At 48.4% G+C, this 22834-nt stretch overlaps 12 protein-coding genes across 13 annotated transcripts; 8 read left to right on the forward strand and 4 right to left on the reverse strand.

Moving 5' to 3' along the window:
• Positions 1 to 1045: 1045 nt before the first annotated feature.
• On the forward strand, positions 1046 to 3079 carry E1B28_007265 (uncharacterized protein; the record flags this gene model as incomplete). The annotated part of the gene is made up of 6 exons (XM_043151987.1): positions 1046 to 1217; positions 1267 to 1413; positions 1467 to 1525; positions 1575 to 1826; positions 1886 to 2615; positions 2670 to 3079. The coding sequence occupies 6 exons, from the start codon at positions 1046 to 1048 to the stop codon at positions 3077 to 3079; spliced, it is 1770 nt and encodes a 589-aa protein (XP_043010069.1).
• Positions 3080 to 3571: 492 nt separating this feature from the next.
• Positions 3572 to 4331, reverse strand: E1B28_007266 (uncharacterized protein; the record flags this gene model as incomplete). The annotated part of the gene is made up of 3 exons (XM_043151988.1): positions 3572 to 3840; positions 3901 to 4119; positions 4169 to 4331. The coding sequence occupies 3 exons, from the start codon at positions 4329 to 4331 to the stop codon at positions 3572 to 3574; spliced, it is 651 nt and encodes a 216-aa protein (XP_043010070.1).
• Positions 4332 to 4474: 143 nt separating this feature from the next.
• Positions 4475 to 4797, forward strand: E1B28_007267 (uncharacterized protein; the record flags this gene model as incomplete). Its single annotated transcript, XM_043151989.1, has 3 exons — positions 4475 to 4526; positions 4580 to 4683; positions 4738 to 4797. The coding sequence occupies 3 exons, from the start codon at positions 4475 to 4477 to the stop codon at positions 4795 to 4797; spliced, it is 216 nt and encodes a 71-aa protein (XP_043010071.1).
• Positions 4798 to 4958: 161 nt separating this feature from the next.
• On the forward strand, positions 4959 to 7870 carry E1B28_007268 (uncharacterized protein; the record flags this gene model as incomplete). The annotated part of the gene is made up of 2 exons (XM_043151990.1): positions 4959 to 5601; positions 5652 to 7870. 2 exons carry the CDS (start codon positions 4959 to 4961, stop codon positions 7868 to 7870), a joined length of 2862 nt encoding a protein of 953 aa, XP_043010072.1.
• An 881-nt stretch (positions 7871 to 8751) lies between these two features.
• E1B28_007269 (uncharacterized protein) lies at positions 8752 to 10970 on the forward strand (the record flags this gene model as incomplete). Its single annotated transcript, XM_043151991.1, has 9 exons — positions 8752 to 8796; positions 8852 to 8971; positions 9028 to 9192; positions 9267 to 9569; positions 9634 to 9668; positions 9732 to 9905; positions 9953 to 10008; positions 10063 to 10097; positions 10164 to 10970. 9 exons carry the CDS (start codon positions 8752 to 8754, stop codon positions 10968 to 10970), a joined length of 1740 nt encoding a protein of 579 aa, XP_043010073.1.
• Positions 10971 to 11072: 102 nt separating this feature from the next.
• On the reverse strand, positions 11073 to 12175 carry E1B28_007270 (uncharacterized protein). Its single transcript, XM_043151992.1, has 3 exons — positions 12036 to 12175; positions 11700 to 11981; positions 11073 to 11634 (listed from the first exon to the last, which is right to left on the reverse strand). Exons 1-3 carry the CDS (start codon positions 12141 to 12143, stop codon positions 11095 to 11097), a joined length of 930 nt encoding a protein of 309 aa, XP_043010074.1. The 5' UTR covers positions 12144 to 12175; the 3' UTR covers positions 11073 to 11094.
• Positions 12176 to 12284: 109 nt separating this feature from the next.
• Positions 12285 to 13621, forward strand: E1B28_007271 (uncharacterized protein). Its single transcript, XM_043151993.1, has 3 exons — positions 12285 to 12823; positions 12902 to 13206; positions 13266 to 13621. Exons 1-3 carry the CDS (start codon positions 12501 to 12503, stop codon positions 13433 to 13435), a joined length of 798 nt encoding a protein of 265 aa, XP_043010075.1. The 5' UTR covers positions 12285 to 12500; the 3' UTR covers positions 13436 to 13621.
• A 181-nt stretch (positions 13622 to 13802) lies between these two features.
• E1B28_007272 (uncharacterized protein) lies at positions 13803 to 16157 on the forward strand. 2 transcript variants are annotated; one of them, XM_043160753.1, is made up of 6 exons: positions 13803 to 13930; positions 13998 to 14257; positions 14311 to 15423; positions 15504 to 15603; positions 15671 to 15822; positions 15873 to 16157. In XM_043160753.1, exons 2-6 carry the CDS (start codon positions 14093 to 14095, stop codon positions 16023 to 16025), a joined length of 1683 nt encoding a protein of 560 aa, XP_043010077.1. In that variant the 5' UTR covers positions 13803 to 13930; positions 13998 to 14092; the 3' UTR covers positions 16026 to 16157. The 2 variants fall into 2 exon arrangements, with proteins under 2 accessions (XP_043010077.1, XP_043010076.1); XM_043160752.1 differs by having other exon boundaries at positions 13803 to 14257.
• A 656-nt stretch (positions 16158 to 16813) lies between these two features.
• On the reverse strand, positions 16814 to 17191 carry E1B28_007273 (uncharacterized protein; the record flags this gene model as incomplete). The annotated part of the gene is made up of 1 exon (XM_043151994.1): positions 16814 to 17191. The coding sequence occupies one exon, from the start codon at positions 17189 to 17191 to the stop codon at positions 16814 to 16816; it is 378 nt and encodes a 125-aa protein (XP_043010078.1).
• A 119-nt stretch (positions 17192 to 17310) lies between these two features.
• Positions 17311 to 17775, reverse strand: E1B28_007274 (uncharacterized protein; the record flags this gene model as incomplete). Its single annotated transcript, XM_043151995.1, has 3 exons — positions 17311 to 17359; positions 17416 to 17557; positions 17610 to 17775. The coding sequence occupies 3 exons, from the start codon at positions 17773 to 17775 to the stop codon at positions 17311 to 17313; spliced, it is 357 nt and encodes a 118-aa protein (XP_043010079.1).
• A 1017-nt stretch (positions 17776 to 18792) lies between these two features.
• Positions 18793 to 19794, forward strand: E1B28_007275 (uncharacterized protein; the record flags this gene model as incomplete). The annotated part of the gene is made up of 1 exon (XM_043151996.1): positions 18793 to 19794. The coding sequence occupies one exon, from the start codon at positions 18793 to 18795 to the stop codon at positions 19792 to 19794; it is 1002 nt and encodes a 333-aa protein (XP_043010080.1).
• A 1709-nt stretch (positions 19795 to 21503) lies between these two features.
• On the forward strand, positions 21504 to 22555 carry E1B28_007276 (uncharacterized protein). The gene has a single exon (XM_043151997.1). The coding sequence runs from the start codon at positions 21537 to 21539 to the stop codon at positions 22482 to 22484; it is 948 nt and encodes a 315-aa protein (XP_043010081.1). The 5' UTR covers positions 21504 to 21536; the 3' UTR covers positions 22485 to 22555.
• The last annotated feature ends 279 nt before the right edge of the window (positions 22556 to 22834 follow it).

Consider the following 22834-nt stretch of genomic DNA (forward strand, 5'->3'; position numbering starts at 1 on the left):
CCCATTATATAGCGCTCCCGATAGCCAAGGGGCGTAGCACGGTCTGGATCCGCTATGTTGGTAATCCGCATATTTCGCAAGTGTAAGTTTCACCCGAGTGCACTGCATGCAGGGGTAGTACCAAAAGGACTGGAGTCGAGAAACGACGCCATAATGAGGAACGAGAGGCAGTAGTATATCAATAACTACAGGCTGCCAAAGTTCACTTAGAACGTTAATGTCGACATCCTGGCCCTCCCTACGTCCATATCTACATGTACGTCTACATCATCCCTCGCCAGATCTTAATTCCCCTGATCGCCGTTGGTTTCGCAAGTGCATCTGAGCCCCTTGAATCCGAGTCGGAGGGGGGGGGTCTCACTTGCTATAGAACAATTCTTCCGGTTCTACCGAGTCGATCCAAGACGTCGCATGTCGCAGATCTCTCTGTCTATCTCCTCAACTTCCTTCCAAAGGTCCACCACAACAAACAACAATACTCGGAGAGTTGTCCAGGTTCATGCGTTCCTTGGATAGGTCTGAGCCCCCGGAGGACTTGGAGTTCGAGAGTTTGATGACAGCGAGCTCTCGTTAGTAATTTCTTGATATGTTTCGCTGGTAGTTGCGATCAGGGCATCTTGTTTAGTTTGGCATCGATAAGCTCTTGTGTTTCGAGACGAGTCTGTTCTTCGAGAGCTTGAAGTGACACAAGAGTCGAATACTTGAGCTACGTAGGTAGCCAAGTTCAGCTTGACGATATAAATCGTCCACGTCTTCTTGAAGAGTAGAAATCTCGAGGACAGTTGGAATTTTCGCTGTCAGCTCTTCAAGGTTTTTCAACTGGTGCACTCAGGAGGATGGGCTGTTGTTGGCCTAACATATTCTCGGGGATTGGTTGTGTGTCAGTGTCGGTGACAACGATAACTACGAGCTTTCCTGTGCAAGGTCTCGTGAATCGCAGGAGCAAAAGACTGAGTTGGGAAGTATGATGCACACCACTCGATGGTGGAATCAATTAAGAATGCGGACGTACGTAATAAGCCTAAACTCGTCGTGAACTTGGACGATGTGGAGAGCGACAGGCACAAGAACATCGCATTGCTCTTCTCATCTCCGAGTTTTCACACATCACAGCAGGAAAAGGTGTCGGTATTCAACGTCTGCCTCAAAGCCAGATGAATATGATGTTGTCATTGTTGGAGGTGGACCTGCTGGGTTGGCGCTAGCCAGTGCTCTAGGTGTGTATCCTTCTCTCGTCGTCATTATGAAGCCACTGATGCTCATCAGGGTCCAAGCAGGCCCTTCGTGAAACGCTTCGAATTGCCCTTGTTGAAGCCAGTGACTTGTCAAAAGTGCATGATTGGTCGACTTCACCGAATACCTTTTCCAATCGCGTCAGTTCGTTAACAAATGTGTCACAGGCATTCCTAAGAGGTATCTTTCTGTTTCTTCTCCGTTGAACTTCTCCGTATAAAATTGTGCGAAAGATATTGGCGCGTGGAATGAAGTTGATAGGGAGAGGACTGCGCCAATAGAGGAGATGCAGGTATCTCGCATTTCATTTCGAGATCCATACTAGGTTTGACGTGGCTTAGGTTTGGGACGGAATTTCGGATGCAAGGATCTCCTTTTCTGCATCGGAAATAGGTTTGGAACACTCGGAGAAAGGCATGGCACGTCTGACGGAGAATCTCAACCTCCAGCGAGGTCTTTTGCGACTCCTCCATAAAATTCAGGGCGTTCATATTGTGGACAAATCCAAGGTTCATTCAATCACAAGCACGGGCCCTGGAACTTGGCCGTTAGTGCACCTGGATAACAATCAAACCTTGAAAGCTCGTCTTCTTGTGAGCAGCCCTACTTTTTCCATTCTTCAGTTTAGCTCAGATGTTGGCATCTTCTGTAGGTGGGCGCAGATGGGCTAAACTCTCCCGTTCGGACGTTTGCTCAAATATCGTCTTTTGGGTGGGCATACGATACGCAAGGAGTGGTTGCTACAATGCACCATCCGCCGCGAAGCGTCTTTGAGAACCCAAACACCACTGCTTATCAACGGTTTTTACCAACTGGGCCCATTGCATTCTTGCCTCTGTCCCCTACTATGTCCTCGCTGGTGTGGTCCACCAAAACGCCAATCGCTGCTGCCCTCAAAGCATGCGAACCTTCCGTTCTTGCCCGAATGATTAATGCTGCATTCCGGCTCCCTGAAGTGTCTTTACAATATCTCTACAACCGGATTCTGGAGTCCCAAAGTTTAGGGAAACTAATAACCGATTCTGAAATGCGCGACGAAATACGATGGCGAGAACAATCGCATGCTGTTGATCCAAATTCTGCTTACTCGTCCTCTGCATTTGATGCGCCCCCGACTACACCTGGAATCCCCCCAAGCGACTCACAGATGATTCCTCCGTTGGTGACATCTCTGCAGAATGGGTCTGTCGCGTCATTCCCCTTGAGGTTCAATCACACCGAGGCCTATATCGGGGAAGGGAAGGGTGCTCGTACGGTGCTTGTCGGAGATGCTGCTCATACGATTCATCCCATGGCTGGACAAGGTCTTAATCTTGGATTAGGTGATGTAGAGTGCCTCGCAAGATGCATAGAAGATGCAGTGGTATCAGGTGGAGATGTTGGTACGCCATCGCTTTTGGTTCCGTTTCTATTCCCTGACTTATGATATCTGTCAGGCTCTTATACCGCCCTTCTGCCCTATACGCAAGAACGATACTTTGCGAATCACAAGGTTATGACTGCTTGTGACAAATTGCACAAGCTTTATTCATTCACTGCTGAGCCGATTGTTTGGGCAAGGTCGATGGGGTTGGAAGTGGTTAACGAGTTTGATTCTGTCAAAGCTGCTCTTATGATGACGGCCGGATCTAACCCTCGAATGCATCGGTCGTCAACTAACATCAATGGAGGTGTTTCTCGGACAGTGTTCGATGTAGCAGCTGCTGGATTGCAGAAAGTTGACGCAGCTAACAGTGCTGTACGGGCGATTCGATCGGGCATACTTGGTTTCGCTGCTGGTGGATTACAGGCGATAGCGAAAGCAGCATCAGATGCTAGAGAGAAAGACGCTAATAAGATGGATTGAGGGTCAGTATATTCCTGGTACTCGAGAAAATTCTAACAGGCTTGTCTTTGGTTAATACTATAGGATATAACGTCCTTGACATCGGCAGAAGAGGCATCTTTGCAGAAAGCTGAAGAAATCCTAATTCATAGACTTCCAATTACTGGCGAATGTTCAGCCTGTCACTGTCTTATCACTGTCTTATCACTGTCTTATCACTGACGGGCTGGGCTGCATATTGATACAGTTTGCCAACTCGTCAGTGAGAGGGTGTGACAGAACTAGACTGTTTGTATGACGTTGAGGACAAGTGTTACATATAAATCCTTCGCAAAAGTGTACATCTACCTCCTATTGAAGCTGTTCGGAGCCCTACATATCAGATGGCATCGCAATCTACTAATTCACAGGATTTCGACCTTGCTATCATTGCAGTAGACGGCACCTCGCGTTAACCCGAAGATGTCATTGGGATGACGGAAATCACAAAGGCGAAAGATTCGAGACTTTCGACTAGGCTAAAGGTTTTCCTATATCATAGGTCCATCCTACTCGCAAACCTTTCCGGTGGGTACCAGCTAAATCTTGGTCCATTTCTATCTCGTCTGCTGCCTTCCTGTTGTCTATAACTGATACGTGCTTCCCTGGTCGAGAGATAACAACAGACGTGGGATTTGACGAGGATATGCGGATGAAACGAAGGAGATCGATATAGGCAATTTCCTTCTGATCCCACCGACGGAACAGCTCGACAGTAGCGGGATGAGTGAGGTCGATTACTTCTAATAGATCCCGAGCGGTCGTCTTAGTGGATGTAGGGAAGATTGAGTATAAGAACCTACCGAATCCCGTTCTATATTCCTCTGTTTCCCTTAACTGCATTTCTTCCAACTTCATCTCTTTAGAGCTTTTAGGCCGCCCCTTCCTCCGCAATGCTCTCTCTTGCTCCAATTCGACTTCGTACTGTTTCAGCCATATGTTCTCGACGATGTCATGTAGGTCTTCAAGGGACAAAACACCTTCTGGGGGAAGTGCGTGATAGAAAAACTTGTAAAAGTCCACTAACAGAAAGCCTAAGTTGATCAATCGATTTTCACCAAAACGACGCACCTAATGAATGAGACTTATGTCGGCGATTTATAGCAAGATTTCCTAGCCTTTCCTTGCGAACAGACTTCCGATTTAGTTGGGAAGCTTTTCGTGATTCTGGGTGGAACACTTTCTCCTTTTTAGTGGGCTTAGAGGATGATTTGCCCGTTTTTGAGGGTGCCATGACGGCGGTGTGGGTCGAAGTGTTGACTAAATTTGCGACTGTTTTTTCTTCCTTCACCTCCACGGCACTTCTACAACATCCCAGTGAATCCTCAGCCGTATTTACGCCGCTGTCATTGGTTAGAACTCTCACACTCGCCCTCAATGGCTCCTCCGGAGTCAGAGCGCATAGCGTCCGCTCAACAAACACTCGACAGTGTGTACAGTTTCTTCCAGTATCATGTGTTGACTTAGTGAGCGGAGAAACAGTTCTACATGAAATGTCACAGTTGCTCAACACACAGCTCGATAAAGAGACTCTGACGACGTGCGTAAGATTGATTGAAAGTGGAGTGAATCCGGAAGCATTGGCGGTGAGCAAGAGGCTTTCAAGCATGAACTTTGAGACTTATTGGTTCCGAGTGTAGGCAGTCATTGAAGAGCTGAGAAGGGAGAATTTGGTCCGTAATGGAGGCTCAAGGAGCTGAAAGTGATACCTTGCGCACTTTCTGTACTTTTATTTCGTATTCCAAAATTGACCTCAAGACAGTGTGAGAACTTTGAGAACGAAAGTAGGGCGTGACATGAATTAGCCTGTCTTCTGCAGTGATTGTGAAGGTCGGCTCTCTCACCCACGACTACGGCCACAATGAATCCCTCTGAATACGAAATTCAGCGTGAGGTCGAAGCCCTCCGCGACATCAGGCGTCGTTCAGCTGCACCAGGCGCTCTTATCATCGACCCTGACCTCCCTTCTCAATCCACGCAAAATCCTTACTGGGTCTCTCCTTCACCCTCTACAGAGAATGATTCGAGCTCCTCCTCCTCTCACGACGATGCCAGTAGCAGCACTAGTCATACGGACTCCACATCTCACAGGGAAGATGATCCTCTCCACCTCTTCTGGGTCCCAGCAAGTGTGCACCCAGAGATCGCACCCGCAGAGTTTCGTGCATTCCTTAAAGAACATGCTAGGTCACCATCGCCTGCCGACGGATCGTACGCTCCAAGCAGATCTAGTTCACTCTCATCTGTATCAGGTCTTGGAAGGAAGAGGTCGATGCTTAGTCGGCAGTATCGACCATCCGAAAACGATGGCGTCGAGAAGGAGGAGAATATCGTTCCTTTACGGAGAAATCGTAGTTCTATATACCACAATCAAGGCCCACAACTTACGATTAGTGACCTACAGAAGCTAGAGCAACTTGCAGAAGAAGCCTCACAGAGTGACGACCCTTCCAAGCTCAGGACGATGTTGAGAAGAAGCCTTAGCCTGAATATATCGCCCACCGGTGTGTTTTCCTGAATATTTTCCTCACCTCCAGCGTTGACGCTTGTCCAGCTCTCGAGAAGCTGGATCGCGTTCCAGACATGGCAGACGAGGCAGACGCACCCATCATAATACCACCTCCGAATTCTATTGTTCGACGTTCGGCCCGCACAACCAAATTCAGAAAACCGAGTCTACCTGGAGGCGAAGGCGATCCTTTCCGTGGATCTTCGCGCCGTCGTGGATCTGCTCGCACCGCCGTTTCCAGCCAACCTCTGCCCACGGGTGATCAAATTGATCACGTAGATCAGTTCCCTCATAAGCGCGTACAAACGCTATCAGAAAGTGTTAAAGATCAACGCTTTTCACAGGATTCATTCGACGAAGCACTCATCTATGATGCTTATGCTCGCGACGAAGAAGAGGATCAGGATCAGCCGGCCTCCGCTCCGATTTCTTTACCAACCCCCCCTCCACCGTCAGAATCTCCAGCCTCCTCGTCATTGACATCTCTACCTGAACCTGAAGTCGTTCCATCTCTCCTTGATGCTCTTGGTCCTGTCATCAATCCCCCCGAGGCCCAATCCACTCCAGACCAGCTCGCTCCCCAACGAACCCCTTCACCCCCACTTCCCTCGACGACCTCTCCTCCGCCCCAGCCATCTCAAATGCAAGCATCACTTGAGGTAGCACCACCCCAACACCCCCCTTCCGAGCAGCAACCCTCGTTCCTCAACACACCGCCTACACCACAACAAGTACCTCCCCCTCGGAAGGAGAAGAGGGGCCAAAAAGGGATTTTCAAATGGGGTTCCGACAAGAGTGCTAAGAAACAGGCGAAGGAGGCAGCTCAGCAGCAACAACAGGCCATTCAACCAGAAACCAGGGAAAAAGAATCTGGCTTCTTCGGCTCTCTTTTCTCTAAGAAAACCAACAAGGATTCGTCGTCTTCATCGTCCCAAGGTCACGATTCTACTTCCCAAGGTCACGGTAAAGAAGGCCCCGCGTTACCTGGCGCAAACAAAACAAATAAAAACCAACTACCACCTCCACCCGCTACGCCAGGATTTGGGGCACCTGCACCCGGAGGTGGAGTGATCAACAACTATTCGAGATATCCACTACACGTGGAGAGGGCAATTTATCGCCTGAGCCACATCAAGTTGGCGAATCCTCGAAGGCCTCTGTATGAGCAAGTGTTGATCAGCAATCTCATGTTCTGGTATTTGGGTGTAATTAACAGGGCGCAAGGGCAACAACAACAGCAGCAGCAGCAGCAACAGTCACAGGGTGTGGCTCCGCAACAACTGGGCCAGGGGCCGGTGGATGCAAATGGATCTGTCATGCAGGAGAACGAGAGAGATACCATCGAAACGCAAAGGCGAAGTTTGGACAATGACATGGAAATGCAGCAGCAGCAACATTCGGACATGAAGCATAATGGGACCTACAATAACACTAATACTAATACTGGTAATAAGCGAGAGAGTTCACCCAAGCGGGGACCGTTAACGAAACCGGCCCCGCCAGGGCAAGGAGGAAGAAGAGGAGAAATGGTGGTCAAGGGGCCACAATATGATATGCAGCATCGAGCGATGGAACAAGAATATGGTGGATATGGGCAACAGCAACAGATGGGAAGGGGTGGTTCTCTGTCGTCGTGGGGGTATCAGCAGCAGCAGGGACCACCAAATAATCAACCGCCACGGCTAGTACAGCCGGTACCGCAACAGCAGTCAGACGAAAGCCCGTTCTTTTATTCGGTGGGTATGGTTCAGCAACCTCAGCCTCAACAACGATTACCACCCGGTGCAATGGCACCCTTGGAACAATCTAACTGGCCCTCTGGTGATTTTGGAAACAATGCGCCTACAAACACTAATCCACCGCGACGACAATCGTCAACTTCCCCTACGCTGCCCGAGCGACGTTCGCGGTCTCCACCCCCGCAGTTATCGTACACACCCATCCAGCAAGGCCTTATGTTTCCCAATGGATCGCAGGAAAATCTTGTTGATGGTGGTGGAAGTGGCAACAAGCCAAATGGTTTGTATGGCCCACCACAGCAGCAGCGGCCCGCACGGTCGTTGTCCGCGACGGCTTTACCCTCGGCTTCCCCGACGACGAATGGTAGGCTCAGGAAGGGAGTGAGTGCGAGTGCCTCAGTTCCTTCGCATAGAGGGCGACCTCGGACTGCTGAAGGGAGAACAGAGAAAGTTGGGTTGGTTGAGAGCGTTGGGGAAGAGGAAGATGTTCCATTGGCCGTCTATCAGCAACAAAGACGACGATAGGTCGCGTAGAGTGGAGTGAGTGTGACGTTCATTGATTTCACGTATCGTGTAAGGCTGACCCATGTCTTTCCCTTCTAGCCCTTTTCTCTTTGGTATAAATTAAGTTCGCCCATTCGGGCATGTTTTTCCCCATCTCTGCCTGCCTTGTCATCATCTAGAACTTTGCAATCTGCATTTCCTTGTTTTTCCGTCATACTATCCTAACATATCATGCACGACTATTATCTCTCTCGGACATTGAATGACTTTCTCCCTGCTATTTAATGGCCCTCGCTTTTTAACGTTTGACAACTTGTATTTGGTATAACTCCCGCATGACTTAAGGACTTTCTTTGTAGGGTCTCCTTCCGGAACCCCCGAATTTAGGAAATGTCGGATTATTGATATTTTTTCTGTAGACCAATGCCAGCTCTAACTTTCATTGTCGGTGGATAGTGAGTAGGTCCAAAATTGCGATACAGAGCTCATTGACTTGGGTTTTCTACACAGCAATCCGTTGACTCCGACGAGTCCAGCCTTCCTATTTTGCCCCCTTGTCAATGGTCGTGGTCCCTTACTTCTGGCGGTAGAGTCCATCTGTGATATCACCGACTTTACCCGACTGGATTCTAGGCTACTCTGGTGACCATAGATTGCGCAAAGGATGGGATCAGTACCTACGTCGCCTTATCGCCCAGCGGGCCAGATCGCTCTAGAGATGGTAGAATTCTGGCCTCGAACGACGGGATCATCGCCATCAGGACGATTGGCCTGCCAACCAGAACTACAATTACGAGAACGACTTCTCATCCTCGATAAGAATTTTTTGAACATTTTGCTTCGTCGGTCCGCACCAAGTTGACGGCTTATAAGACCTCTAGCGCCACGTATCACTCCACAATATGGCTCCTGGACCCCGACCTTCTACAGCTCCAGAGGTGCTTGTAGTACGTGCCATTCTTCCTCTGGAGGTCGACTGATATGAACATCGTCTCCCTCAAGGTCGGTGCTGGCCCTTCGGGACTGGTAGCAGCATTATCACTCTTACGAAACGGCGTCTCCGTCCGCATAATCGAGAAGGATCCAAGGCATAGGTTAGGTCAGAGAGGAGCAGGAATCACAGTCTGTCATTCCGAACTCATTTTAGATTGTTCGTTGTCTTAATCTCGATACTCTAGCCAAGATCATTGGAAGCTTTCAAAGCTCTTGGAATGATAGACCGGTTGATGGACCGATCCATCCCCATACCTATGCTCAAGATTCACGATCTATATGGAGGCCTAGCGGGCGGGAAAATCTATGAAATGTCTCCGTTCACCTTGCCCACACCCAATGTTCCATTTGTGAGTGTGCTACTTACTGTCTTAGAAGAGGTTCAGCGGATTAATTTGAAACGTGCGTGCAATGGTGACCTTAGCCTAACATTATGTGTTTAGGGCAAAATAGCCTCGAGGCACTTCTAAGGGAGGAATTGAACAACTGTGGCGTTCCTGTAGAGCATGGGACGGAATTAATCACTTTTTCGCAATCCGCCGATAGTGTTTGTGTCAAGATATCCAAAAATGGGATGCTTGAGCAGGCAGAGTACTCCTGGTTGGTCGGGGCTGATGGTGCAAGGGGTGTAGTACGCAAGATTCTTGGACTTACTTTCCTGGGGGAAACGAGCAACATGAATAACATATGTGTTGGAGATTTGATAGTGCATGGGTTGGATTCTCAGGTGCGTGGGATTGGCTAGTATCTTCTATTTTGAACGGAACAGTGGACAGATGCAAATCTTTTAGTTTTGGCATATGTGGGGTGAAGCATCCACCAATATGTGTGTTTACACCCCCTCAGTTTGTTTCCCAACTCCCCTCAAATCTGATCCCTTGATTTTCAGGATAAGTTTGCGTCCTACGGAGGCATTGCCACTCTTCAGCTTCATCTTGTCTGGAAAAGACGTTGACCGAGAGCGACTGATATCAGAGGAGGGGTGTATTCAACGTTTTATTGCTGATAATATCTCGGCGCCGGAACTTGAATTCGGTGCTGTTACTTGGAAATCCACATACAGGTGCGTTCATTTACTAATATTGGACTGGTCCTGATCGACGTTTGCAGACCTAACGTCCGGATGGTAAATAAAATGGGTGAAGGCAGAGCATTTTTGGTCGGAGGTTCGTCATTGTTTCCCATTTATTTAGTTTCATCTTACCCAGGGAAACACATAGACGCCGCGCACGTACACAGCTTTACTGGTGCTCAAGTACGGATCTTAATGGCAATCCGCCGTGATGGTTCTCCTCTAACAAAAGTCACTTGACATTAACAGGGCATGAACACAGGAGTTCAAGACTCCTTCGCTCTAGGATGGAAACTCGCTCTCGTGCATAGGGGTCTCTCTCCACCTTCTCTGTTGGCGACATACGACGAGGAGCGTCTACCCGTGATAGCGGAGATGCTCAACCAAACGACCAGCCTACTCAACAAAAACCTTCGAGGTCAAGCTAAACCTTCTTCCTGGAGAAGAGACGGCAATCTATTTCAACTGGGTATCAACTGTCGGTGGAGCAGTCTTGTTCTCGACCAGGGCAGAGATGATGGGCAGGTACGGGAAGCAAGTAGCTCTACCGGATATCCGATCGATCTATACGGGGGAAACGATGGCGACGGAGACAAGACGCTCAGAGCTGGTGATAGAGCACCTGATGCCGCTGGGTTGAGACTCGTTCATGCGACCTTTCATGGTAAAAACAGAGGAGATCCCCAGCAATGTCGACTTTTCGATATCTTGGACGCAGCTATTCACACCCTCCTCTTATTTAACTCTGATTCGGATCGACTCGCGTCGATACTTGATGTACTAGAAGAGTACCCAGAAGGTGTTATCAGGACGGCAATGGTAGTCCGGGGGGGCGAAGTCGTTGTCTTTTGTGGCGAACAACCAGATTTTATTCTGGAGGATGGGGAAGAATATGCCTACACGACGTATGACCTGGAAAATGGATGTGACATCGCCGTAATACGACCAGATGGGATTTTGGGAGCTATTGTGAAAGACAAGAGTGGTCTGAGGGAGTATTTTGGCCGCTTATTCGTACATTGGCAATCCACTGAAGCACCCGCGAGTGGTGTATGATCTCGGTTTTATCGTATTGGAGTGTGTCTTTCGTATGTACTCGCAAAAATTGTACCATCGACACCTTCGAGCACAGAGAACGGAACCCACACGCAGTGGCATTGGAGGTTTTGGCCATTACACATCAAATAGATTTCTCTAAATCTATCAGCTCGAGCATGGTCTTGTAATAGCTGTTTCCCCGTAGGCTGTCCCCAGCCACAGATTTCAGAGGCTTGTGAACAACGTTCTTTCCGTAACCAAAGTTCTGTGAAACGATTGTTTTGACGCCTCCAATACCTCCGATCTTCTGAACGGCCCAATCACCGTGCCCCAATTTGGCCTGTAGGTCCATCGCCTCTGAGATCTTACCCTTCTCCACCAGCTGAAAGATGCTCCCATGGATCTTAGGAAGGATGTTCACGGTGGCTGCGATTGTTCCAGCACTGCCGGAGAGTAAACCATGCGCAAAGAAGTCACTGCGGCCTGCGAATACTGCGAATTCAGATGAGGGAAACTTTGAGGAGAGTCGTTGGAGTTTTCCGATATTTCCACAGGAGAGTTTCGTCCCCACGATGTTGGGGTGTTTTGCGAGTGCGGCGATGGTATCTGAATCAAGATCGATGCCGGCCGTAACGACTGGGAAATTGTACACCATGTAAGGAAGGGGTGAGGCGTCTGCCACCTATGGAGAGGCGGTATTTCAGGTCATTAGATCTTTTGAGAAAGATAAATGCATCTTCGGCCCACCTGCTGATGAAACTGAATGATATTATCGGCAGTCATCTGGGGAGGCCAGGTGGAGGGAGTAAGAACAAGAACATGGGATGCCCCTGCCTCCTTAGCATCAAAGCAAAGCTTGATAGTCTCCCTGGTAGACTGAGCGCCAGTACCAGCGATCACCAAAACATCTCGGAAACCGTTTTCGTCTAAGGTGTCCCGGGCAAGACGAATGGCTTGCTTTCGCTCTTCATGGGATAAAAATTGTGCTTCGCCATTACTTCCTTGCACCAGTATCCCGCAAACGCCACCCTGAATGCGGGAGATCGATTGGCATTATTTGGCGAGGACGAGAGAAACCCTTACTTGAGCTAAACGCAGGATATGGGACTTTGTGGCCGGAATGTCGATGTCTTCATTGTCTTGAAGAAAGAGAACTGACGGAGCGTAGCATCCAGATGGAGGAACGGACATTTTCGATGTCAAGGACGTGAAGGTAAATAAGATACCAACACGTACATGGTGAATTCTGATGCAGAGCTACGGTCAACAGGACCGACGGAAATATCGGACTTAGTGATGGGCCACAATTACTAAGCATTATAATTCCCCGAAGCGCCGGCGTGCATGCGCATCGTCCGTCAAAGTCTGTGTTCCTCGAACTTGTCGAGTACTGCAGCGGATCGTCAAGAATGAGTTCGAGATACCGTTGAAACTTCCGAGATCATCTTGTCACACAGAAATAAAAAATCAGCTGGTATTTTGATTCCGCTGCTTACCTTATCTCTACTAGATTCTTCCCAACACGAGGCAGGTTTACTCTTCCCCCAAATGGACGCGTCAGCTTTGAGCGACGAATTATCCGACTACGACGTTATATCAGATCCTGGTCACCGTTCCTGGGAATCTAGTGTCGCTGATATACTTGGTTCTCCCCAGACTGAGATACACGAGCCCTCACCCTCAGAAGAAGCCCAACAAAAGTTCCCGACCACTAAACTATCGCCTCAAGACATCCAGAACAATGTTCGTTCCAATTTCGGGACCTTCTCACCTATTCCTCCGGGCACCGTGAGGACAAGAGGGCAGATTCTACCGGATAACAAGCTCAAACGCGTCTATGTTGATGGGTCATTTGACGGGTTCAATGTCGCGTGAGCATTATCCTCCCGCTTCCATTCTTCTTTCTTCGTGACAAGGGAAGATTGAAACCTGCATCATGCATCATACAGACATGCTCTCCAGTTACGACAAGCAAAATTGTCGTTTCCTGCTGTACACTTAATAGTGGGAGTTTTTTCAAACGAGGCTTGCGAACGTTATGGTTACCTTGTGACGACACCACTTGTTGAACGATGTGAACTCTTGCGACATTGTCGATGGGTGGATGAAGTGCTGCAAGATGCACCTTGGCAAATAGACGAATCATTCACCCATGAATGGCGGATTGACTATGTCGTATTTGATGAAGGTGCAACGGTCAGTCCTGCTTATGACAAGTTCAGAGTGCGAGGATACGATAGTATGAAAAGATTGGGTTCGTTGAAATTTTGCATGACTCTTCGTTTAATAACCACTGAGGCTATATTTCTACAGGGAAAGTGGTTCTAACCAAACCGACACCGGGAATTTTAATCTGGAGACCGGTCTCGGCAGTTTCTGTTACGCCAGCGTTACCTTTATTTTCGACAACGGAGAAGGTGATTAAAGAATCACAGTGCGTACCTGAAACAGCGACAGAACCGAGACTAGTTGAATTTGAGTAGTTGGAGCCCAGGTCTGGTTGTATGTAGCTTCCTCTACCGAGCATTAACGTACTATGTACGTGTGCTTCCTGCTCTCTTTATTAAGGCTCTATTGTTGCGATGAAAGGCACAGAGGAAGGTAGTGAAGATCGTACTACATATGTAATTACGCCAAACAACAACGCCCAACGATGAGTTGTCGAGAAGTGTGAAGGAAGATCTGACCGATTTGGGTGGTTAGAACGTTAACTGTCCTTTGGAAGTAGCCTGTTGTCGGCAGTTCGGCTCCATACCGTAATGATCCGCGATTATCATTATCTTATCTGTTTCACCTTATCTCCTTCTATGTTTTTACTGCTGACATAACATCTTCCACCTGTCATCCAGCCCGGCGAGTACCTCCACGGTCAAATCTGCGGTCCTATTTCGAGGACTTACTTATCGGGGGAAATGAGTCTTCCGCCAAGTTCATCGTGCACTCAAACCACTTCTCCTCTTACTGCCACCCACGACAAAGTGAGCAATTCGCCGTCATCATCAACCTCGTACAAGTGTTGTTCGATGTCTATATACGACTATGCAGCTCAAAGAAATCCTTCGACGTTTGGCCCGAGATCTCAGAGTCAAACCACAGCTCACGAATGTACAGAATGTGTCGCTGAATTCTCGACTTCTTCAATGGATATGACTGCTCAATGCACAGATCAATGCGTTATCATCACTTGCAGCGATCCGGCTCACGATGACGCGGACAGTTGTACTGGTGCTGTGGATACAGATCTTAGCTGTTGTGATGTTTGGTGTCAGGACGAATGTAAGGACTGTGATGATATCGACAAACTTGTACGTTCGATTTTTCCTATTCCGTTTCTTGAGACTGATCGTAACCTGGGAAGCTCGCATGCTGTCCAGATTTTCCATCATTCACGACAACAGATGCGTCAACTGGTTCACAGCAGCATTTACAAAACTCATGGGATGACATTGAAGCGTTCTTTTGCTCGTGTAGCAAGGGCAATAGCGAGTCTCATGCTTCTTACAACTCGCCCGGCGCATCGTGTTCGTTTTGCGAGAACACTCACAGCAAACAACAGCAGGAGCGGCAAGAAGCATGTTACCATTATCCATCTCATACATCCCCTCTCCCATTCCCTTCCACTATGCCCTCATTCATCCCTCCCTCGACAGAGCCCATACCTTTTTCGACGACAACGACGCCAAGCACAGCATCGTCGCCTACCCTCCAAGACCTGATCTGCATGTGGGCAGATTGTCAGGGCCAATTCACCTCATTGGAGACTCTCATCGATCACATTAACAGTCAACATTTCGTTGAACCTTCGAATTTTACCTGTCAACCCTCGTCTAAACAGGATTCCACCAACTGCCAGATTTCTTGTCTCTGGGGAAACTGTAATCAACAGTTATTTGCAGATTTTGTGGCGTCTGACTCTGCACAGCCCACCGATGTGAGTGCGGATGATCCTGGTCAGCATCACCTTCAACATTTCAACGCGTTGTCTATGCATTTGTTCGAGGATCATTTAAATTTCCAGAATACTGCGGTGAATCAGAGTCAGGGTCAAGTTCAGCCGTCTGGGCAGTTGCTTGTTGCAGAGAATGCAGGCGCCGGCGAGAATCATTATGACTTTTCTTTCCCCCGCCAGGAAGAGGAGGTGTTTAATCTGGACACTCCTTCCTGTTCACCTTCTTCACCTGCTTCCCCCCCTGCCCCATCGAGTCATATCTTGACTTCCTCATCCTTATCATCCCCTACCGATGAACTGGGTACAACAGATGGATATACCTGTCGCTGGGACTCGTGTCAACAAACGTTCGACACATGCACCGCCCTGACGGAACACCTTACAAAAGTACACGTTGGGAGTGGAAAACAGAGGTACGAGTGCTTATGGGAGGGGTGTACGAGGAATTACCGGAATAGGAATGGAGGTGGAGGCAAGGAGGGAGGGTTTACGAGTAAACAAAAGATTTGTAGACATTTGCAGGTGAGATGCATTCGATTTTTGTTCGCTCGGTTGATTATATGTGCGTTTGGCTTACAAGAAGTTCCCGTTTTTGTTATCAGTCACATACGGGCCATCGACCCTATCAATGTGCCGTTTGTCAACAGAATTTTTCGGAAGTGGCGACGTTACAACAGCATATGAGAAGGCACACGCGTGAGAGTGAGCGTTCCCTCACATCCTACCATCATTCTTAGCCTCAGTCCGCTGATATTCTTTTCCCTTTAAGAACCTTACGTATGCGACTATCCAGGATGCGGCAAAGCCTTTGCGATCGCCGGGGCGTTGACGATACATAAACGTACGCATAACGGGCAGAAACCGTTCAAATGTACCTTTTGTGGGAGAGCGTTTGCGGAGAGTTCGAATTTGTCGAAACATGTGAGCTTCTAGTTGTTTCGCCGAATGGTTTTGTACTGACTTGGCCTCAGTTACGGACACATACGGGTGTACGACCGTACGTGTGTCCTGAGCCTGGGTGTGGAAAGAGTTTTGCGAGACCGGATCAGTTAACGAGACATTCTGGTGTGCATCAGAAGAAGAAAGGGAAGAAGGAGGACGAGGAAGAGAAAGTTGCGTCGTGATAAGCGGACTATTTGACTCATATCGGTTTGTAACGCTATACTCCTTATCTATACTTATTTAGACTTCGAAGAATGGTGGTTAAATGTTAATGCATTGATGACTAGGATCTGGCTATATTTTGGTGGTTATTATCCAGGGCGGAAACTGTGAGACACCTAGTCGGAGGAAGGGGTATCTTGGATAGACAGGAGACTCAAAGTAATTATTAATATCTTGGCTCGCAAGCCCCTGCTGGCACTGCTGCCAATGTACTCCTAACGAAAGTTCTAGCTAGCTAGCCATATCTTAGTCGCGCATACTTGACCCCTTTGCCTTTGGGATTCCCATCATCCCAGTGGCATCCTCAGTCTCGACCGAGATACACTATGCCGTGTATTGATCTATCTATCTATCTATCTCCAACTAATGCGAGCAGGAAGTGCTGTACAATGTTCATGCCGGCTTGTAGGCAGTAGCAAGAGGTATGTACCGAGATATCCACAGTCTGGTCAGGCAGACATCCGCCAGTTGTAAATGACAGTACTCGGAGTTACAGAAATTTCTTCAGCTTTCTGTTGAAAAAGGCGGTTCTTTCGACGCCCCTGTTGAAGAGATCGGCACTATATCCTGAATTAATAATCAAAGACAAGTCCGTTAACCTACATACACAGGGCAGAATAAGAGCCTGAAGGATGCATACGGGGGAGGCACATCGAATGCTGAGGGACGAGTAGGCAGAATTTGAATTACAGTAAACGATTGCTCTCGCCATCGTATTTCGTCGCGCATTTCAGAATCCACTATTGGTCTACTGAAATGTTGGGACTCCAGAATCCGGCCATAGACACTGTAAAGACGCTTCAAGGAGCTGAACTACAGTGTTGATCATTCGAGCAAGAACGAAAGGTTCGCATGCGTTGAGGACAGCAGCGGTTCCAAGACGTCGACCACACCTGCGAGGAGTAGGAGATAGAGGCAAGAATGCGATGGGCCCAAGTTGGTAAAAACCATTGAGTGGTGGCTCGAACGCGCTTCGCAGCGGATGGCACATTGCAGCAACCACTCCGTGCGTGTCGTATGCCCACGATATTTTGAAGAACGGGAAAGTGCCGCCGCTCACAAGAAGACGTGCTTCCAAGGTTTGATTGTTATCCAGGTGCACTAACGGCCAGGTTCCAGGGCCCATGCTTGTAATTGACAGAACCTTCACTTTATTCACAAGACGAACACCTGAAGATTCCGGAGGAGCTCCAAAAGACCTCGTGAAGCCCGAAATTATTCTCTGTCAGATGTGTCATGCCTCCTTCAGTGTGTTGCAGCTTGAAGCCTATTTCCGATGCACAGAAAATTTATCCTCGCGAGAAACCGTCTCAGACCTAATTGAGATAAGATAGATAACAAGAAAGCTACCTTTGAGGAATGCCCGGGACACATTCGTTAGCGACGCGACTAGAAAAGGTATTCGGTGAAGTCGGCCAATCATGCACTTTTGACAAGTCAATGGCTTCAACGAGAGCAATTCGAAGCATTTCACGAAGGGCCTGCTTACACCCTGATGAACATCAGTGGCTTCATAACGACGACAAGAGAAGGATACACGTCACCTAGAGCACTGGCTAGCGCCAACCCAGCAGGTCCACCTTCAACAATGACAACATCGTATTCATCTGGCTCCGAGGCAGAGGTTGAGAACCGACACCTTTTTCTGCTGTGATGTGTGAAAACTCGGAGATCAGAAGAGCGATGCGATGTTCTTGTGCCTCTCAACATCGTCCAAGTTCGCGACGAGTTAAGGCTTATTACGTACGTACCGCATCCTTCAATTGTTTCCACCTGGAGGTGCGCATCATGCTTCCCGACTCAGTCTTTTGTTATTGGGGCTTCACGATTCACGAGGCCTTGCACTTGTAGATCAGATTTCCTCCTGGCAGTTGAAAATCCTGAAGAGCCCACAACGAAAATTCAAACTGTCATCAAGAACTTCACTCTTCAAGAAGACGTGGACGATTTATATCGTCAAGCTGAACTTGGCTACCTACGTAGCTCAAAGTATTCGACTCTTGTGTCTGGAACAATTCTAGTGGACCTGGCCCGCTTCAACTTCAAGCTCTCGAAGAATAGACCCATCCCGAGCTCCAATAAGCTACACTGAACTAGATGCCCTGATCGCAACTACCATCGAAACATCTCTCATGAAGCTCTCGAACTTCAAGTCCTCCGGAGGCTCAGGCCTCGGGTACCGCAAGTGGCGCATGAAAACTATCCAAGGAACGCATGAACCTGGACAACTCTCCGAGTATTGTTGTTTGTCGTGGTGGACCTTTGGAAGGAAGTTGAGTAGATCTGCGACATGCGACGTCTTGGATCGACTCGGTAGAACCGGAAGAATTGTTCTATAGCAAGTGAGACCCCCCCCTCCGACTCGGATTCAAGGGGCTCAGATGCACTTGCGAAACCAACGGCGATCAGGGGAATCAAGATCTGGCGAGGGATGATTTGGACGTACATGTAGATGTGGACGTAGGGAGGGCCAGGATATTAACGTTCTAAGTGAACTTTGACAGTCTGTGGTGATTGGCGTACTAATGCCTCTCGTTCTTGATTATGGCGTCGTTTCTCGGCTCCAGTCCTTTTGGTACTACCCCTGCATGCAGTGCACTCGGGTGAAACTTACACTTGCGAAATGTGCGGATTACCAACATAGCGGATCCAGACCGTGCTACGCCCCTTGGCTATCGGGAGCGCTATATAATGGGCTACTACCTCAACTTGAATTCTATCAACACAATGCTTCCCACCGAACTTTGTCAGGAAATCATCTCTACTCTCTGGGCTTCCCCTCTCTCGCCCTCTGAACGAGCTACCTTTATCAAATCCTCTTCACTCGTTTCACGAACATGGAACGCTATCTTTACTCGTGTGTCTTCCCGGGACGTTCACATCCTCAGTTCGTCCCATGGGCTTCAATTCATTGATATCCTCCTCGGCAATGCCCGAACGTTCCATCTGCAGTTGCTCGATCAGCTCTGTCACTCCATAACCATCCAGCACTCGAATAAAGCCCTCCTCCCCGGTCCGGAGAATGAAAAAGACCAACCTTTAGGTCTAGTCATCTACGCCATCTTGGATATCATTTTCATGTCTCCTGACCGGTTACCCTCCCTCCGCCGCATCTCGTTCAACCTCGAGAACTACCTCATGGAAACCATCTTTACTCGCAACAAATTCCTCTACCTCCCGCCTCAAATCGAAGAGTTGGAATTCGGCTTTTCGTATAGCGATGATACCGATCCCTTGGTCATCCAAGCTATTAAAAGCCGGTCTTATGAGTCATTCGATATCCCGCCCCATTCGATGACACATATCCGGAAGTTGAGGGTGCTTGGAACGTCAAGCGGGGTCGCGAAGGAATTACTTGAGGCTTGTGGCGGATACAGCAATCTTGAATTGTTTGAGCAGGATGCATGGAAGGACGCCTCCGTCACTAAGACTTGGCAGACACCTGTCTTTTCGACTTCCGAATCCTCTTCCTCTCCAAGCATAAACTCGCCACCTCTAGTCCCCGATGGAGACGAATTAGAGGCGGATGACGAGGAGGCAGACATCTGGAATTTTGACTCGGAAAGTGAAAATACGGATGGCGCTACGCTAGTCGATGATTCCAGTGCTATCGAAGAAGCGCACTGGCCAGCGCACAAGGAAAATATGCGCGTTCGAAATTTCTTTTCAAGGCGGATTCTGAGGCGTGTCTTGCGCGTCTTTCGCAGACGACAGCAAGCACAAGATTGATCGGAGGTTCTTCATGTTTCGTAGTTTTGGTTCAGTAGTAAAGTGTATACCCACATGCACATGAACATAGATTATTTCAGACTCGTCACTTGTGTGGACATGAGTTGAGCCCTGAGTCAGTTCGCAGTGTTCTCGGTCCAAATCCTCGTGAATGGGATTAAGAGGATGATGAAGATTTGGAAACTGGACGCGTTCGTGACGGTAATCCGTGGCAAAATTGAAACTTCTGGTCACAGACTATACAACGACGCTTGCTTTACTCCCTGTTATTCCACTGCTAACTATTGAAGTTTGAAAATGCCCGACAATCATGTTGTATTGATTTCTATCGATATCGCAGCGGAATTTCAATTCCAATTCCTCTACGGTATTCACCAGCCCCCGGTCGCCTTCGCAAACAAATTATGCATCATACCTCGACTCAGGAAAGCTTTCGTTGTCGAGTCTTCAAGAGCTTTTGAGAGTCCTCACACAAGGAAAACTTCTCAATTTGCGTCGTCTCCAGGAAGAGGAAGAACATGGAGTAACGAGTAATCAGAATCAGTTGAATGCTAAGAATGACAAAAGATAGATAGATAGATTACGCAGCATGGTCCCACATGGGAACCGCCGGAACTACTAGAACAACCCTAGAGCAAGCTCACCCCTCTTTGGAGGCGGTAGACCATAGGGAGCCCAGCAGCCTCGTACTACTCTACACGAATGGGTGTACTGTAGTACTAAAGTGAGTTCTCTGGCATATGGTGTCATAATAATTTAGTCTAAATTTGATAACGTCTCATACGGAGGAATGTACTGCAGATGCCGTCGAAGCATGAGTCGGCATCGAGGTTCCAACAGAGCGAGAGTGGTGACTAAGCTCCTTGCTCCTGCCTTGTCACAGTTCTCCACGTTCGACGCTCGCTCAGCGTTCGAACCTTTTTCACTCGTTTTTACACCCACCGACCCACCTCATATGACACTAAACTTTACGTCTTGTCCTCTTCTTGAATGCACAGAAACTACCAATACCCACATAGTTTACATCCCAGTTGATTCACAACTAGTCAATCAAATTATTTCTTGTCTTGAAATTCCACAGCCAACAACATATTAACAAGTGAAGAAACAACTACTATTGCGAGAGAGTAAATAATCGTCGGAAAATCCCGCCCACCCAGCAGCGTGATCTTCCTGCGTTCCTGGTCAAGCTAACGCTTGCCCTCAGCCCAACCTACAGCTCCCTCGTATATAGCTCGGACCACAATAGACGACGTTGGAGGTTATCGTAAGCAGGACCGGACATCGACCGTGTTTACAAATCAAATCGAATGACGGAATCCTAATTCAAATTCACCTATTTTTCCGGTCTCGAAACGGGTAAGCTTTTGGCTATATCTTGGTGGTGATTAGCCAGAAGACGCCGCGTCGGAGGAAGGGGTCAAAGTTTAGCCCCTGTGTAAGGTGCACCGCTAGTTCCTAACGAAAATTCCTAGCCTCTCTCACCGTATTCCCGTCCCTTCAGAGGATCCACTGTGCCGTCGAGGAGGGTATAACTGACCTCGAGGACTTGACGCATCCTCAGCCAAGTTCGTCGCTATTCTAGTATCTGCCGTAACTTTCAACGGACGTTATATCCGTGAATCGAGAATGTCTCAGCCACGCCTCGCGGTTATATCGGCGTCCAAGACGCCAAGGGAGCGTGTCTCTATATAAACTTGGGTTCCTTCCTGGAGAATGGCCACCACTGCCCCATAAACAAAATGCCTTCCACAAACACAACTGCCCCTCCTCAGCTTCCTGTTGAGCTCTCCGAGCAGATCATTCTTACTCTTTGGTCTTCATCGCTCTCACTGTCCGAACGAGCCACCCTTATCAAATCCTCTTTGCTCGTCTCACGCACCTGGAACGCTATTTTTACTCGGGTGTCTTCAATGGACGTTCACATTCTCAGTTCCTCTCACGGCTTGCAATTCGTCGATGTCCTCCTCGGCAATGCTGGAATTTACCGACTCCAAATGCTTGACCATCTCTGTCAATCTATAACCATCCAACACGCAAACAAATCACTTCTCCCCGGACCTGAAAATGAAAGGGAACAACCTCTCGGCATGGTCATTCAAGCCATTTTGAACGGCATCTTCATGTCCCCCGAGCGCCTACCCTCCCTCCGTCGTGTCTCTTTTCAGCTCCAAAATTATCTCATGGAGACTATTTTTACGCGCAACAAGTTCCTGTACCTCGCGCATCAAGTGGAGGAGCTAGAGTTCAACTTCACCTACAGCGACGACACCGATCCCTTGGTGGTTCAGGCTATCAAAAGCAGGTCTTTCGAGTCCTTTGACATTCCAGCCGATTCGATGTTACACATCCGAAAACTCACAGTCCTTGGGACATCGATGGGGGTTGCGAAGGAGTTGTCCGCGGCCTGTGGAGGCCTTGAAAATCTCCAAATCTTTGAGCAAGATGCATGGAGAGAAGTGAAAGCTACTATCTCCGAAACGCCCGCTGTGGCATCTGCATACGTTGTTGCAGACGACGAATCCGATAGTGAACATGAGTCTGAAGATGATGGAGAGGATACATTCTACGACTGCAGCGACACTGAAGAACGGAGTTGGTTGACATATGAAGAAGTGTTGAAGAGTTCTTTTACGAGGGAGGAACTGACAGGGATGTTGAGCGCTTTTCAGAGGCAGCTTGAAGTTTGATATTATCTGACTTGAATGATACTGTATACCCGAGCACGACCTATAGTTTGATGAATTCGTTGATTTTGGGCTTTCCCGAAACTGTGTTCCTCTTCTGTATTCCAAAATTTGGACACTAGAATTCAAGTCTCAACGCGAAATAAAAGGGTTATCTTGAGGTTCTTTTTCCCCTTGCTTTTTCTTGGCATGCACTGTTGCAGCGGTACAGTCCACAAGTGAAGGGGTATAAGTATGTACACCCGCCGATACCGAGGTCAACCCTTTCCTACTTATAGTTTCCTAGCGTCCCAGCTCTCTTGGCCATGTTTCTCAATACACGATTCATACGCCTCGCATTTTTACCCGTATGG

The sequence above is a fragment of the Marasmius oreades genome, chromosome 4 (assembly GCF_018924745.1).
Source record: "Marasmius oreades isolate 03SP1 chromosome 4, whole genome shotgun sequence".
Taxonomy (NCBI): Eukaryota; Fungi; Basidiomycota; class Agaricomycetes; order Agaricales; family Marasmiaceae; genus Marasmius; species Marasmius oreades.